The sequence below is a fragment of the Vanellus vanellus genome (genome assembly GCF_965231255.1).
Source record: "Vanellus vanellus genome assembly, chromosome: 16".
Classification (NCBI taxonomy): Eukaryota; Metazoa; Chordata; class Aves; order Charadriiformes; family Charadriidae; genus Vanellus; species Vanellus vanellus.
In genome coordinates, this window is record NC_138921.1 from 15,390,657 (window position 1) to 15,404,706 (window position 14,050).

Genomic DNA, 14,050 nt, shown 5'->3' on the forward strand with positions numbered 1-14,050 from the left:
TTTTTATAGCTCGGTTTTTAAAATCAGACCAAACCCAGGGTATAAAATCGCCCCCTTTGTTTGATTTCCGCTCCCCGAATATAAGAGTGAGGATCTCAATGGATACCTTCGGTCACAGACATCAAAACGTTACAGCGCTGAAGGGACCAAAGGAACAATTTCGTCAGCCGCGGCTATAAAAATAAATGAGGAACATAGGATCTGGTTAGAGCAACGCCAGCAACGTGTTGCATTGCAAAAGAACATGTCAGGCTGAGGGGTTTAGGAACAGAGTTCCTCCGGCTTTGCATGAAACCTTCTCATATGTGAATAATAAACAGCCGTGTAAGACAGGAACATCGTTGAGGGCACAGAGGTAATGTCAAACACAGAGGAGTGCAGGAGGAATAACTGAATAAACGTTAAAAAACAAACAAAAAAACACCAACCTAAGATGGCACTTAAAAACGCAAAAGGGCAGATCACTCAGAATTAGCAGGAATTTCTGCCAGGGACTGAGAAATCATTGGGAAGTAAGAAGAAAAAGAGGGGTGTGCATCCTCCCGCCATCGGCCTCTGATGGCGCCGTGACGCAACGCGAGCGCAACCGCGGGCTGTGTTGAGCAAGGAACTTCTAATGGAGGTCTGCGCCGCCGCGCGCGCGCGGCTTGGGCAAGAGCGGGACAAACGGGCCGAAGAAGAGCACAAACCAGAATACGTGCAAAGGCGGGCTGTTAGCGAGAGGAGCAAAATGGAGAACTATTTCAGGAGGCCGGGGGCTCGGCTCGCTTCGCTTGGCGCAACTGAGGCATGAGTGAGAACTTGCTGCCGCTGTTCCTCTAACGCACTCGCCAAGTGGGATGCTATATTCAATTCTGGTCACTATTTCTATATATAAACAGGGCAGATCTGCAAATGGAGCTAGAAAAAAAGGACAGGACTGATGACAGACCGAGGACATCTTAAGTGTATAGTCGAGAGAGAAGCTTGAGGGTAACAGAGAAAATAACGTTACGGAAAAAGACTTTCCATCAGCAGAATTTGCTGGTTAAGCATCAGAAAGGGCGGCGAGAGCACCGCTCTCCACCAAGGGCGGGAGAAAGATGCTCCGCGATTTTTTTCCACGCAGTATCAGGGGGCAAGTGGAACGTGTTTCAGCCGGAGACACTGCTCCCGCTCTTTTGTGGGCTTTTATACCCACAGCATTGTAAGAGACCGCCGGGAAGGCTTCTGTACCCATCTTTTCAGCTTCCCTCCACACCTTTCATGCGGCCGCTCTCATGGCACGTGGAGAGGAACCTAACTTTGCTGTGTGTTTCACAAAGCACACCCCCGGGGCTCTACAAATCCGTTCAGAGTAGAAGGGAAAGATGGAGAGTGCATACAGGGTCTCTCTGAACAATTACTTATTGGAGACTCAGCAGCACGTTGGACGTTGAGAAGGTACGGGGTGTTTCCCTGCCCAAGACGAGGGGAAGCCCCTCTCCTCAGTACGCCAGGTACTACGGGATAACAAGATTTGGGCAAACTATAACGAAGCCTAGACGGAACCCGGTGATGGGGGAGAACTGCAGGACAGCTGCGACGGTACTCAGAGGAGCTGGTTTCTTACCGAGATCATCCTTGTCTTACACCGTATGGAGAAAGAGTAACCGAAGGGGCTGTCAGCAGCCGAGACCAGCTCGGACGCCGGGAGGCCTGTGGAAACGTCCTTCTTGCAACCAGCTCCCTCCCTCGCATCCATCCGCTACGGGGCTGCAGGGAGCAATGAGGCTCAGGTGCTTTCCTGAATTAAGTGACACTCAAAAAGCTGAACCCCCAACAGTGGAAAAACCTGACCGCGGCCATCAGAAAGCAAGAGGCTTCATGAGGAGTGTGACTCTACGTAGAAACTTCTGTCATAAGGAATTGGCTCAGATTAGCGAAGCAAACTGCTTATTTACTGTGTGTAATGTGCAGGAAGCATCAGGCTGATTACAGAGACATTAAATGGATTCTTACATGGCACCACTGAGCAGCATTTGTCACAACACAGCAGAGACTTCGCAGCCTTAACGTTATTCATAAACGAGTGCCGAAATGACAACAAAGCTGAGCGTGTAATAGCGAGAAACTTTCAAAAAGCACTTACCTTGTGCAAGGGCAGCACCAGGAACGCTCCGCCACCGCTAGCATCTACAATTATTGCAACAAATCGGGGGTTTACTGCACAAAAGGAGCTATCCCAAGTAACACGGGAAACGCGGATGTCGTCGTAACACTGATCATTTTTCACCGCTTGGCCAAACACGTGCCGAAATTTGCTCTGTCGTACCACTCGCCTCATTGTGTCTGCAGGGAAGAGGAACGTCAAAAGAAGGAGATCAGTTACAGGTGCAGGGGACCTCCCGCTCGCCCAGAAGACACCTGCCAAGGACCTCCACAGGACCGTCTCATCCGCACCATCACCCCACTGCCGGCAACACAGAAATACAGTTTCACTCCCTATTCCAGCACCTTGCTTTAGACCTTCTAAATTCTCACAGCTACTTTTGCCTTTTTCTTTTTTTTTTTTTTCTTTTTTTAAAAGTTTCAGATTGTTTTGTACCAAACACAACAGAACTCCACTTCCAAGGGTGTTTTACAGAAAGAATTTGCCAGTTAAGTATCGGTTTTCCCATTGTAAATGTACTCTCTTACTGCAGCAAAGGAAGTTCCTAATCCTAAAAGCAGTTTTTAGACAAGTCTCCACATATTTTCGGGGGATAAATCTGGTCTCAGATTGAACTTGTTTACTTTCGAGTCAGACAGGGTCCAGAAGATGTAAATAAAAATGCAAGCTCTCAAAATCCGGTGTTCCTGTGAAGTGGTTCCACATGTTCGCGAGCTTCCATTGCTTTCTTCTAACTCCAAAATCTCACTAAAAAATAATAAAATTAGTTTCCTAGGCAGAAAGGAGTAATGGAAACAAGCTAATTAACTTAGTGTGTCTGTAGCGCTTCTTTTGAGAAGAATAATTTTCAAGAAGGCTTGAGTTAGAATAGAGGGAAAAGGACTGGTGTGGAAAATTCCAGCACCCAAGCCCTAGAAGAAGACACGGGCACAACACCACATGCAACCACCAACCCTGGACGCGAGCGACTGTCCTGCCCTCCGCGTATGCAACCTTACGGAGCCCTCACATCTGGGAAGGACTTTTCCCATCGTACAAGATTCTTCTCCCTCGATCAGGGCTTGCAGGAGAACGAGGAGCCTCCATATAGCATCTCGCTTTTACATATGAGAAAAAAATATTTCTGCCCCACTCTCTAGGGAAAGCAAAAAAAAAAAAAAATTAAAAAAAAAAATAAAAAGAAGTAGAGTCCTCCTATCTTGCCTCCCAGTCGGTCCCCGAGCACATGCAGAGGATGGGAAAAACTGCTCAGCTTGACAGAGCTTCTTGCTCCAGACCCACCAGCCTGACGCTCTCAAGTGAGAGACTCTGAACGTGGCTCCAGCACGACTCCCGCGGCACAGCCTGTCTGCAGCAAAAGTGATAAAAGGTTGTACGGCTGTCGCTAACTGTAAAGGCTTCGCATGAAAGCATAGCGAAAAAGAGACTTCAGAATGATCGCTGTTTTGTAGTCTTGGAGGTTAAAAAAAAAAAAAAATTAACAACAGCAAAAAGCTGAATAACTAAAGGAAAGCACTCATCAGAGCTGGGAAATAAGCAGTCGTGTAATATGTTTGAAGCGGAGAAAAATGTTACAATTAACATAACAGACAGCTATCAAGTGAAATACTCCATTTTCCGCATAGATAAGAAAAAAGAATCAGAGTATTTGTTTTCCGCCAGCTCCCCCCTGACCACCACGTCCAGCTGAAGCATCTGGAAATTGGCACTGGCCATCTCCACGGTGGCTCCATCCCCAGTCTGGGCAGCTGCTGCCGAGGCACAAGTGCCATCGGTGTCACCGGTGTGACAGTAAGAGCAAAGCCCAGACCGACAGTTGCAGCCCAGGCAGTGAGTTACCTATTTGGGGAAAAGCCAGCTTCTCTGCGACACGGATAATAAATGCCCCAATCATGGGGTCCTTTCTGTGATGGGGACATCTGTCCCCAGGTGTGGGGTGGAGGCCATGGACTGCCTTCCCACCAGCCATGCAGCTGGCAATGGCTTTCAGCCACCGATGACCTGACCTCTACAAGCCGGTGACAGAGACATGAAGGGTTCTGCATTTATTTCCAGCCGTTGCGAGTAGGTGGGTTTTCCCCACAGCGTTTCTCACGGTACCATTTCTGTAGTGATGCCCTGTTAAGTCTCCCCAGTGAACTCGGTCATTTCAGAGCTACAGAAGCACCACAAACACCATTTTGTTACGAACTCATGCAGTTTAAGAAAAAAACAAGCGTAGTTTTTAAATGCAAAATTTTGTGACTGATTGGGTTGGTTAAGGTGACCACGCGAAAAAACCTATATAGAAATTATTAATGATTACTATCGTATTATAAATGAACTTAGGCTTCCTCCGTACTTAACATCAGTTAATAGAATTGCATAATACAATTTCTGCCAACTATTTCACATACAGCACAAATAAAAAGCCCGTTCCATGCTGGGCACACCCAGTGACACCCAAGTGCAATGGGAAACCATAAACCAGGAGCTGCTCTCCAGCTCCAGGCAGCGGGTAAGGGGTGCGAAACCCAGACACCCGTTTCTTTTTATACTCATAACGAGAGATGTTCAACTCTACAGCTGGATGGAGCAGCTGAAGCCGTAGAGCAGACAGCACCTTTCATGCAATGGCACTACGAAATATCAGGAGCAAACCATTATGCACGCAGGACAGATAATTAATCACCTGGCAGCGAAGCACACCCGTTTTTGGGGGGGGGGGAGAAATACAACTGCTCCACTCAGAGTGCCGTGCAGGTTTTTGTTTTGTTTTCAGGCAAAGGAGGAGGTCGAGTTATCCAAAACGGATGGGAGAAACTCTGCCGAAGCAGATGGTACGTCGTGCCTGGAGGTGGAGCGCTGCCAGCGCAGGCGGGCGGGCAGGCGGGCTCCCCGGGATGCATGTCCCCAGCGGGGAGGGCGGGTGGGTGGACCAGGCAGGGCACGGTCCCGTCCACGGCCACCAGCCCCGTTCCCTGGGTGGATTCAGAGCATGATCCCGGCCGAGCCCCAGCCCCACTGAATCACGCACAAAGAAAAGGTGAATTTCAACTCAAAGATCCCCGAAAGACAAGAAACGCGCTTGTACTATCAACCTGCCCCAGGCCCAATTGAGATACATCATAAAAAAATGCAGTTCCACACCCAGTTACTAATTTATTGTGTAGACTCATTCAGAGACCTGTCAGACGTTTTCATCCCAAGAGGGCTCCTCCCAGCAGTGAGCTGTCCGGGCACTGCACGGCGGGCAGGGCTCTGCCGCCCGGACTTTGGCATCCACGGCTTCGATTCCACCAAGTCATAGAATCATAGAATGGTTTAGGTCGGAAAGGACCTTGAAGATCATCCAGTTCCAACCCCGCTGCCCTGGGCAGGGACACCCCCCCCCAGCCCAGGTTGCTCCCAGCCCCGTCCAACCCGGCCTTGAGCACCTCCAGGGATGGGGCAGCCACAGCTCCTCGGGGCACCCTGCGCCAGGGGCTCACCACCCCCACAGGGAAGAATTTCTTCCTAATATCTCATCTAAATCTACCTTCTTCCAGTTTGAAGCCATTCCCCCTCGTCCTATCACTACATGCACTTGTAACAAGTCCCTCCCCAGCTCTGCTGGAGCCCCTTTAGGCACTGGAAGGGGCTCTGAGCTCTCCCCGGAGCCTTCTCTTCTCCAGGCTGAAAACCCCCAACTCTCCCAGCCTGTCCTCCCAGCAGAGGGGCTCCAGCCCTCCCAGCATCTTTGTGGCCCTCCTCTGGACCCCAACAGGTCCACGTCTTTCCTACGTTGGAGGCTCCAGAGCTGGACGCCAAGTCCTGCTGCTGTGAGCACCGTGCAAGAGTGGCATCACCCCCTTCCTCCCTCCACCTCTCCCTCCCAGCCATGGCACGGGAGGTGACACCAGGCCAGCCTGAAGAAGCAGGGATCGCTCTTGCAAAGCCCAACGGTGCTGCAACTCCGCAGGAAGCTTGCAAACAGCTCGGCCCCTTTCCCTTCTGAAAACACACCTCACAGATCTCTTTGCAGCAAAACCCTACTCACTCATCTGCCTGGGGCGTGTAACTCCTCTAGGAGAAGGGAAAAGTCCCCTTCTTTGTGCACAGTCAGTGTTCGTGACTGTTCACCCACTGGCAATGTTCCCATCCCACTGTGCACCAAGATTAAAATCTGATGGTTTAGAAGAAGGTAAAGCTGGGCTTAAACCTGCCTTGCTGAGTTAACGCACAGCAAATTGCCCTGTGCCAATGTCTCACGTACCCAGGGGTTTTGCAATTTGTCCGCTTTAATGCTGGGAATGTGGATATGATAGCTAAGAAAAAGGATTTTTCGTATAGCTTGGTTAATTATATCCTTCATTCGCTTGATCAATGCCAGAACACCACCAAAAAAAAAAAAAATAAAAATGCTTATCTCAAACATCAGATAATGGGAGGTCTTCCACCCTACCGGGAGAGGAACACCCTTTATCCGATGGTGAAATGCTACTACTTTATTTCCCTCATCTTTACCACTTGATGGAAAGGGTAATTTTTCAGTTTTCTAGAAATGCCTTTTAAAAAATGCAAAGAGACAGATGTATCCCCAAAATATCCTTATTTGTTCCAAGCGGATTTGTTCCAGCACACCTTCGCTGCCCTCTTCCCCACCTACAGCTCATCATCCTTAGCAGGAACTCTGTGATGAACACATGGCGAGCAGCCTCCGAGCCCTCATTTCCATAGCAAAGGGAGTGATTCTTGGCTTTGGATCACAGCCATTTTGATCTGGCTGCTCTCCAAAGAGAAGGGGGGGTATGGGGGGGGGGGGGGGGGAATTGTGCAGGCTGTAGTCATAAAGAGCAGCCAGCGTGGATCTTTCAGCACACCGCTGAAAGCCGGCAGGTGAAAAACAAAACAGGGTTAGCTTGGTCCTGAGCACCAAAATCAAAATAATAAAAAAAAAATAATATTAAAAAAAGTCATCTTCTCCCTACCCCAGCCTCTAGTTAAAACGTGAAGAGAATTCAGCATCCTCATTTGTTTCGCAATACTGCAGTGCCAAAGGATCCCCTCCTCCACCATCTGCAAGAAAACCACAGCTGAATTTGGTTGCCACAGGTTCTTTTGGCAGGGCCACGCGCAGCCGTGGGTGCAGGCAGGAGCTTCCAGGTTGGCCACTTGTAGGATTATCAGGTGAGACTCCGATATCTGAGATGATTCACTGTAAGGAAAGACTGATTCAGCCTCTGTCACCCAAGCCAAACTGTGACCTGGGACCCTTGGGAAGTGGCTTTGGAAATACCCAAGCGGGCAAGAAAGCTCAGCCATGGTGGAGAGGGCTGTGCTAGGGCTTTACTCTTAGGAAGTGGACTCGGAGCAAGAGTTTTTAAAAAGGAAGTCTAATCAGATCATTGTCTCTGCTGTGAAAGCTTAGCTAAGGAGCTGGAACAATCTCCATACACTTGCTAGACAGGAAATATTTTCTTTTTTTTTTTTTTTTTTTTTCTTCTGGTAAAGTACAAATTTGGAGGATTTAAAACCTCACGACTAGGAGTTGAAAGGAGTTTAAATTTTGCCAGAGTTACAGCCCTCAGCAAAATTAAAACAGAAGCGTTAGACACCCTGCAAAGACCACTACAATAGAAGTGCTGACAGATCTACGACTGCGCTGATCTCCTGGATCCCGCTCCGCGACACACGGCATCTTACACGTCCTGGTGGGGGACGTAGCAAAGAGCCTTCAAAACTCTTCTGTTTTCCCCCCAAATGTCAAGTGACTTCCAGCTGAATTTTACCAAGCATTTAACTTTGTGTCCCACCGTCTGTGCCCGCCATACGGCTCAGCCGCTGGCCTTTGTGTCAGCATTTAAAAGGACCTTAGAAATGCAGGATGCCGTCAGCCGGGCTTGCACAGTGATACTTTTCATTCCATTTCTTTCTGATCTCCCATCATGATGTGTCACAAGAGTTACCATGAGTTTGCCCATTTTCCTGTTTATAAAGGATTTATCTGTCTCAAGAATCCAACAGATGTATTTCTGTGGCTTCGGAGGGTTTTCAGCCTGCTTATGCAAGAGGAAACGCATCCTGCTAGGGAACACTTACAGGAAAACCCCCCACTAATGGCAAAATCCTGCTCAGCCCATGTGATTGTGATCCCTTCTGGAAAGGGAGACATTTGAAATAAAAGGCTAGTTTAAGTCACAGGCAGCCGTGGGCTACTGTTAAAGGGGGGTGAGGAGATACAAATGCACTGGGTAGGGAGAACAGCTCTTAGAAAAGGTCGGTACTTGGGACTGGAAAGGCTCTTCCTCAAGTGGAAAACGTCAAGATAAGTTGATGGTGAGCCCCAAACTCAGAACTGGAGCCTTATTGAAGAGGTTGCATACAGTTCAATGGCAGCTTTGGAATAAATGGACAGCCTCAGATGACTGTTAACAAACGAGAAGCAGATAAGGAGGAAAAATTACGAAGACGCACTATAGGCAATGCCACCAGCACCAGTTGTGAATGATGATTAATACTGGGGGCACCTGCCTCGTTTGTTATGGGTTGGACAGGGTGCTGGAGCCAGCGGGGAGAGGGGACAGTCTCACCTGTGAAACAGCCCACAGCTTCCCTGCAAAATGATGGGACAGCCCACGCCACGGGTCCCTGACGCGGGGAAGCCCAGAGGTTTCTCAAGTACCGACACATTGACCATGCAGCCCAAGGCCTTTCTGAACACCTGGGCTGAGATGCTTGGGTCTCATCTGCAGAAGCGATGAGCACTCAGAGCTGAACCCTTTTTTAAAAAAAAAAAAAAAAATAGAAAGTGTGTTATAATCTTAAGCCAATAATGAGGCCATGGATGTTTCAACCTGAGGCCTAAGTGCCCCCAGCACGGAGAAAACACCCTCCCTCATAGCAGGGCTGAGCCACATCTGCGGAGCAGTTGGCCATCATGGAGATAAGCACCAGAGAAAAGCCCACAAGGAATCTAGTAATTCACTCTTCAGAGCACTTTGAACATGGTATGGTAGATAAGGTACAGAGCTGCATATGGAACAGAGGATATAAACGTTCAGAGGTTTTAAGGCCATGAAGAGACCACCATCCCATCTCACTCCCTGCTGCACACAGGCAAGGAGGACTCCATCCCACCACCACGGTCATCACTGCGTGGCGAACAGACCAAGGAGCCAGCGGAGCGGGCACCGAGCTAACAGCCGTACCCCACTGTGTGTGAAAAAGGGAACAAATATTACCCAGGTTATTTCCTAATCGCTCACTTCTGACATTTCTTAAGTTCAGAGCCCTTGGTTGTGCAACCTCCATGGATTCTTTGTAACCCATTCGCATGCACGGCACTTTGTACATAAGCACCAACACACATATGGGTGCCTGCGGACATACGCTGCCTTGTGCTTAGGCTAGTTGGCACACATATTCCACACAAATACGTTAGACCCTCACCGTACTGCACTGGACAGTGTCTTACAAATGTCTCGGAAGACTCGCTCATCTAGAAAAGTCCGCCAGATCATTTTTGAGCACACCTTTGGCAGAGGAAGGAAAGTGAGACACATCCGTGGCGGAAGCAAGCGGGCAAGCGATTGCTGCTGGCTTCACCAGTTGAGCCACGCAGATAGCAAGGACAGTGAAGGCCATCCATTCTTTGAAACCAAATGAGCCCAGATTGACAAGCCCCAAAGGAGCAACCTAACCACCACGGGAGACCAAGGCGAGCACGTGTCCTACAGTGAGTTCAGCGCCATGACTGGCATCAGACCACAAGAGCAGTAAATTGTCACCATTGGCGTGGTGGAGAACCAGTATGCCACCAGCAAGGCTGAAGGAGGACTTCATCTCCTTCTCCAAGTATCGAGGGAATCAGTCAACTCAGTCACGTGATACTAAGTCTTGCAATATTTGGGCGAGGGAGGAAGTGAAGAAAAAAAAGTCACAAGGCCACAAGTATTTCAGCTCACCCTACGCCTTCACATGAAACCTCTGGCGGAAAAAAAGGAACAGCCACGAATACCTTGATGCAGTCCCTTACTTTTAAACATAATGCTATTCCCTCTACGGTATACCATTTCAAATCAATTCATATGAAGTCCATTGCTGACAGAACTTTTGTTTTCAGATGTTCAGAGTTATTTAAACCAAGGGTGAACACTACTACAGATGGTCACAATTCCAAAATACATCATATTTGTGCACAGATTATTTTCAGTCTTTGGTTACTTTAGTCTAGGTTGAGCAAGACTGCCATCTGATTTCACTTCATTTTAAAGACAAAAAGATGGAATATGAACTTAATACTGAAATTTCCAGCTGTTATACCACTGGCGAGATTCTATTTTGGGATGGGAACCTAAACCACAAACTACCAGGGAATTCGATTATATCTCAACTGGGGAGCCCAGCACATTCAAACATGTAACACAACCCAAACTTAAAATAAGCTGAAATTGCCGTTCTGGACAAAGTGCAAGGTGTTGGTTCTAACCTGTGAAATACTTGATACGATTCTGGTTTTCAGCACAGTACCCTGAAACAATCACACTAAGACCATTACAATATGAAGGACTCTTAAGTCAGAAGTGCCTCAAACGCATAAATCTTCTGGGCATCATCCAGAAGCACATATTGTTTCCTAAGGGTATACCCTGTACGTGCTCACCTCAAGCACACATACCCCACGCTGTGGCTGACACTCCTTCCACGTGCACACAGGGATGCAATGGATATTTTTCGCTTAAAGATTTCAAGGCGTGCAATTCACCTTCTTGGGGGATCTTACTACTCATGCCATCTTGTAGCTTGGATCTTTACGGTCTAACATTACATCATTTACCATAATTTACAGCGACAAAAGGACACCGCAGTTGAAAGTCATTACCCCAAACAGAGAGCTCTGACTGTCTTCATTTAATCTGTGTCATCTACCATAAAGCTAGAGCAATGAGTGCCCACAAAAATCATTACACAAAATAATTTATCAGGAGGCCATAACGAGATGGGTAACCAGCAAAAGAGAAGCACAGCAGCAGTTACACAAACCCTGGACCTGAAATGGCGAGGCAGCTGAGGAGCAGGAACGGGGGCCAGAGCAACAGCCTCCACACCCACCTCCTCTTTGGGGTTTACATCTATAGTATCTTCTGTCAGCTTGGCACTAAAGCTGCCAACCTCATAGGCGGCCATGTGTGACGTACTGGGGGATATCCGGATGATAGAAATTTAGCACACGCTGGGCAAAAAAGGTTAGTAAAGATGAAAACAGAAGACAGAGGAGAGCAAAGTAGAGGGGGGAAAAAAAAAAAAAAAAAGCACTGAAACCCAGGACAAAATCTCGTAAAGGCAAGTAACGTACAGAAGACACGGGGAAAGGAGGACTAGGGTACCTGTGGATTACGCATCCCAGATGCCTCAGTGCACCTCCGCATTTCAGCTTCCACTTTTGCTGCCACTGGAGACAGTTACACAGTTGGTGGGCACCAAACAAGCTTTACTGGGTAAGGGAAGGGAACCCTTGCACTGGAGTAGACCGACTCCCACCATAAGACACCGCTGCTGCAGCAGCTGACCACAGAAGGCCATAGCCTTTCATATCCTCCCTTCCAAGAGCCTTCGTTCTCCTCCACTTTCTCCACTGAAATAAACACCAGAGATGCTTCTTCGCGCACTGTGTCCTCATCCACTGCCAAAAGACAGAGCAATATACTTCCAGAGCTGAAGAACAGCCCTATGAACTTCGGCCAGAGACATTACACCAGCATAATGGAAGATGCTACTTACACCCCTGGGGACTGACTGCATCACCCCCACAGCAAAAGCAGCACATGCCACAGAGAAGAAAGCAACGGGGCTTCAGACCACACTTTGACCCCGAGGAAAACACGAGACGGAGAGCACAACCCCCCGTGCAGAGCTGCAAGTCAGCATGCCTGTTACAACAGCCAAGCGCCGGGATTCCAGTTAAGAGAAGTATGCAGATAAAATGCTTTCTCCACAGAGCTGACCTAGTTCTCTTATCAGTGCAACAGAGCTAAGAAGGAGGTACCAATCTGTTCAGAGCTGCTACCCCGATTCGCTGAATTCTTCTGCTCTCTGGAAGGTTACAGGCAAGCATCTTCCAGACCATATTCACAAGACACATAGCAAGCTTTTTTTTTATTATTATTTTTCAACCTGGTTTTGGGCTAAAGCTTAGTACCTGCAAAGGATGGTGGTTATGAATGGAGAAAGAGCTCTTCCCCACCACAGCTTCATTAATTTCTCACCAAATCACCACCAGGTCTTACCTTTGCCAACTAACCAGCTAAGGCACAAGTAATTTTTTCTAACATGACAGAGTGCCAACAGCAGAAAACAAATGTATCTTCTCCTACAACTTGAGGCAATCGAACATGCCCAAATGAAATAAACGGCAAACATAACGTCTTTCTATGCGTGCGACAGAGGAGCTCACCGGTAGCCACTAGACCCGAAACTCAAGTCCTGGATACAGGACGTAGTCTGTCCTCTTCAGTGACAGACTTAAGCTAGAAGCCAAGCAGACAACAGTACCCAGGTGCTGGGAGCCCAAAACACAGAAAAAAAAAAAACCACATGCAGGATTTCCCATTCTGCAAAAGTCAAGAAGAGGTGCAGACATGAAGGTAATTTGATTAACACAGTATTTTCTAAGGTAAGCACTTTTACTGTTAAACTGCAGCGGCTTCAAGACATTATTGGAAACTTCTCCTGCTTCTCCTTGCTTACAGTTAATTGTATCATTCCTTAAAAAAATGACAAGAAGATTTATCAAAACGAGAAATCTCCAAAGGACGTGATAAACTGTTTTCTATTCATCCTCAATTACAATGTGCCATGGTATATCATAGGAAGAAACTATAAATGTTACAGATGTTTTAAGGAGATAAACGGTCTCCTAGATAAAAGGTCATAGGTCCCAGTTCTTCAAAAGCACTGTAGCACTGAGAGCCACCATCAGGAAACCAAGACCTGCAGAAAGCCCTCCACTATAAACATAAATTTAGCCGGGACACAGATTCCTCACAAGTTAGAAATAAAGCAGAAACAACAGATCAGCACAACTGAGGCTCACAAATAGACCAGCCAAGTGTGAGTCAGACTGACCAAGCGAGGATGCAGCATTCTCCAGATGGCCCTGCCTGACCACAAACGCTCTGCTGGTCTGCTGGATGGAGCACAACACCCAGACCTGCCGGGAGCCCGCTGAGAAGACAGCACTGCCTTGGGGGACACGATCAGAGAGGAGCGGGATGGCCAAGCATAATGGCAGCACCTCTTGGACCAGTGCTGCAGCCATGCACTGCTGCCGTGGTGTCTGAAGCGTGTTTCCAGCCCGGGAATGGCAAACGTGATGGGCCAGAGACCTGGGGAATGTTGTGGTTAGACTGGGGTTACAGCACGGACCAGTGTGGTCCATCACACTGCAATTCTGAATGGAGACACTCTACTCTAAAAAGTAGTAACGGGCTTGGTTAGCATACCCTAAGAAACACCTTCGTCCGAACTCTACCTAAATCGGAGCCCAATTTAGCGACTTTCACTTCTCAAGCTGCTCCATAACACCCATCCAAGAGGTGAGGCACTGACGTTGAACTTTTGATGTTCTCGAAATAAACCCAACAATGGTTAATTGTCAAAGAGAAGACAATATCCTCAGCATAGAAGAACGCAGAAGGTTCAGACTGGACAACGCAAACGCGTTTCAGATTTTAATGCTGTGCAAATAAGCTGCAAAATGAATCTCAATTCTCACAGTTGGAACGGGTCTGTATTTCTCCAGATTTCCATTTGCTGTCCTGCCAGCTCTTCTGGCCAAGCAGCCTATAATTCAAAGAGTACCATTGTCATTCTGTCCTGTTTCCGTAACATGCAATTTGAAATCAGGGCTGGGGGAGGGAGGAAGGGACTGGAGGAGGCTAAAACTCAAATCCAGATAGC

The 14,050-nt window shown here is 47.9% G+C and overlaps 1 protein-coding gene across 2 annotated transcripts in view; it reads right to left on the reverse strand.

The window, feature by feature from the left end:
* The window catches only part of CORO1C (coronin 1C), a gene marked incomplete at its 5' end in the record, with an annotated part of 56,879 nt that overhangs the window by 28,391 nt on the left and 14,438 nt on the right, over positions 1–14,050 (reverse strand). For both annotated transcript variants that reach the window (XM_082491501.1, XM_082491502.1), the window contains one exon: positions 2,111–2,310. In XM_082491501.1, the coding sequence (XP_082347627.1) occupies positions 2,111–2,310 (200 nt within the window). The remainder of the gene's footprint in view (positions 1–2,110; positions 2,311–14,050) is intronic.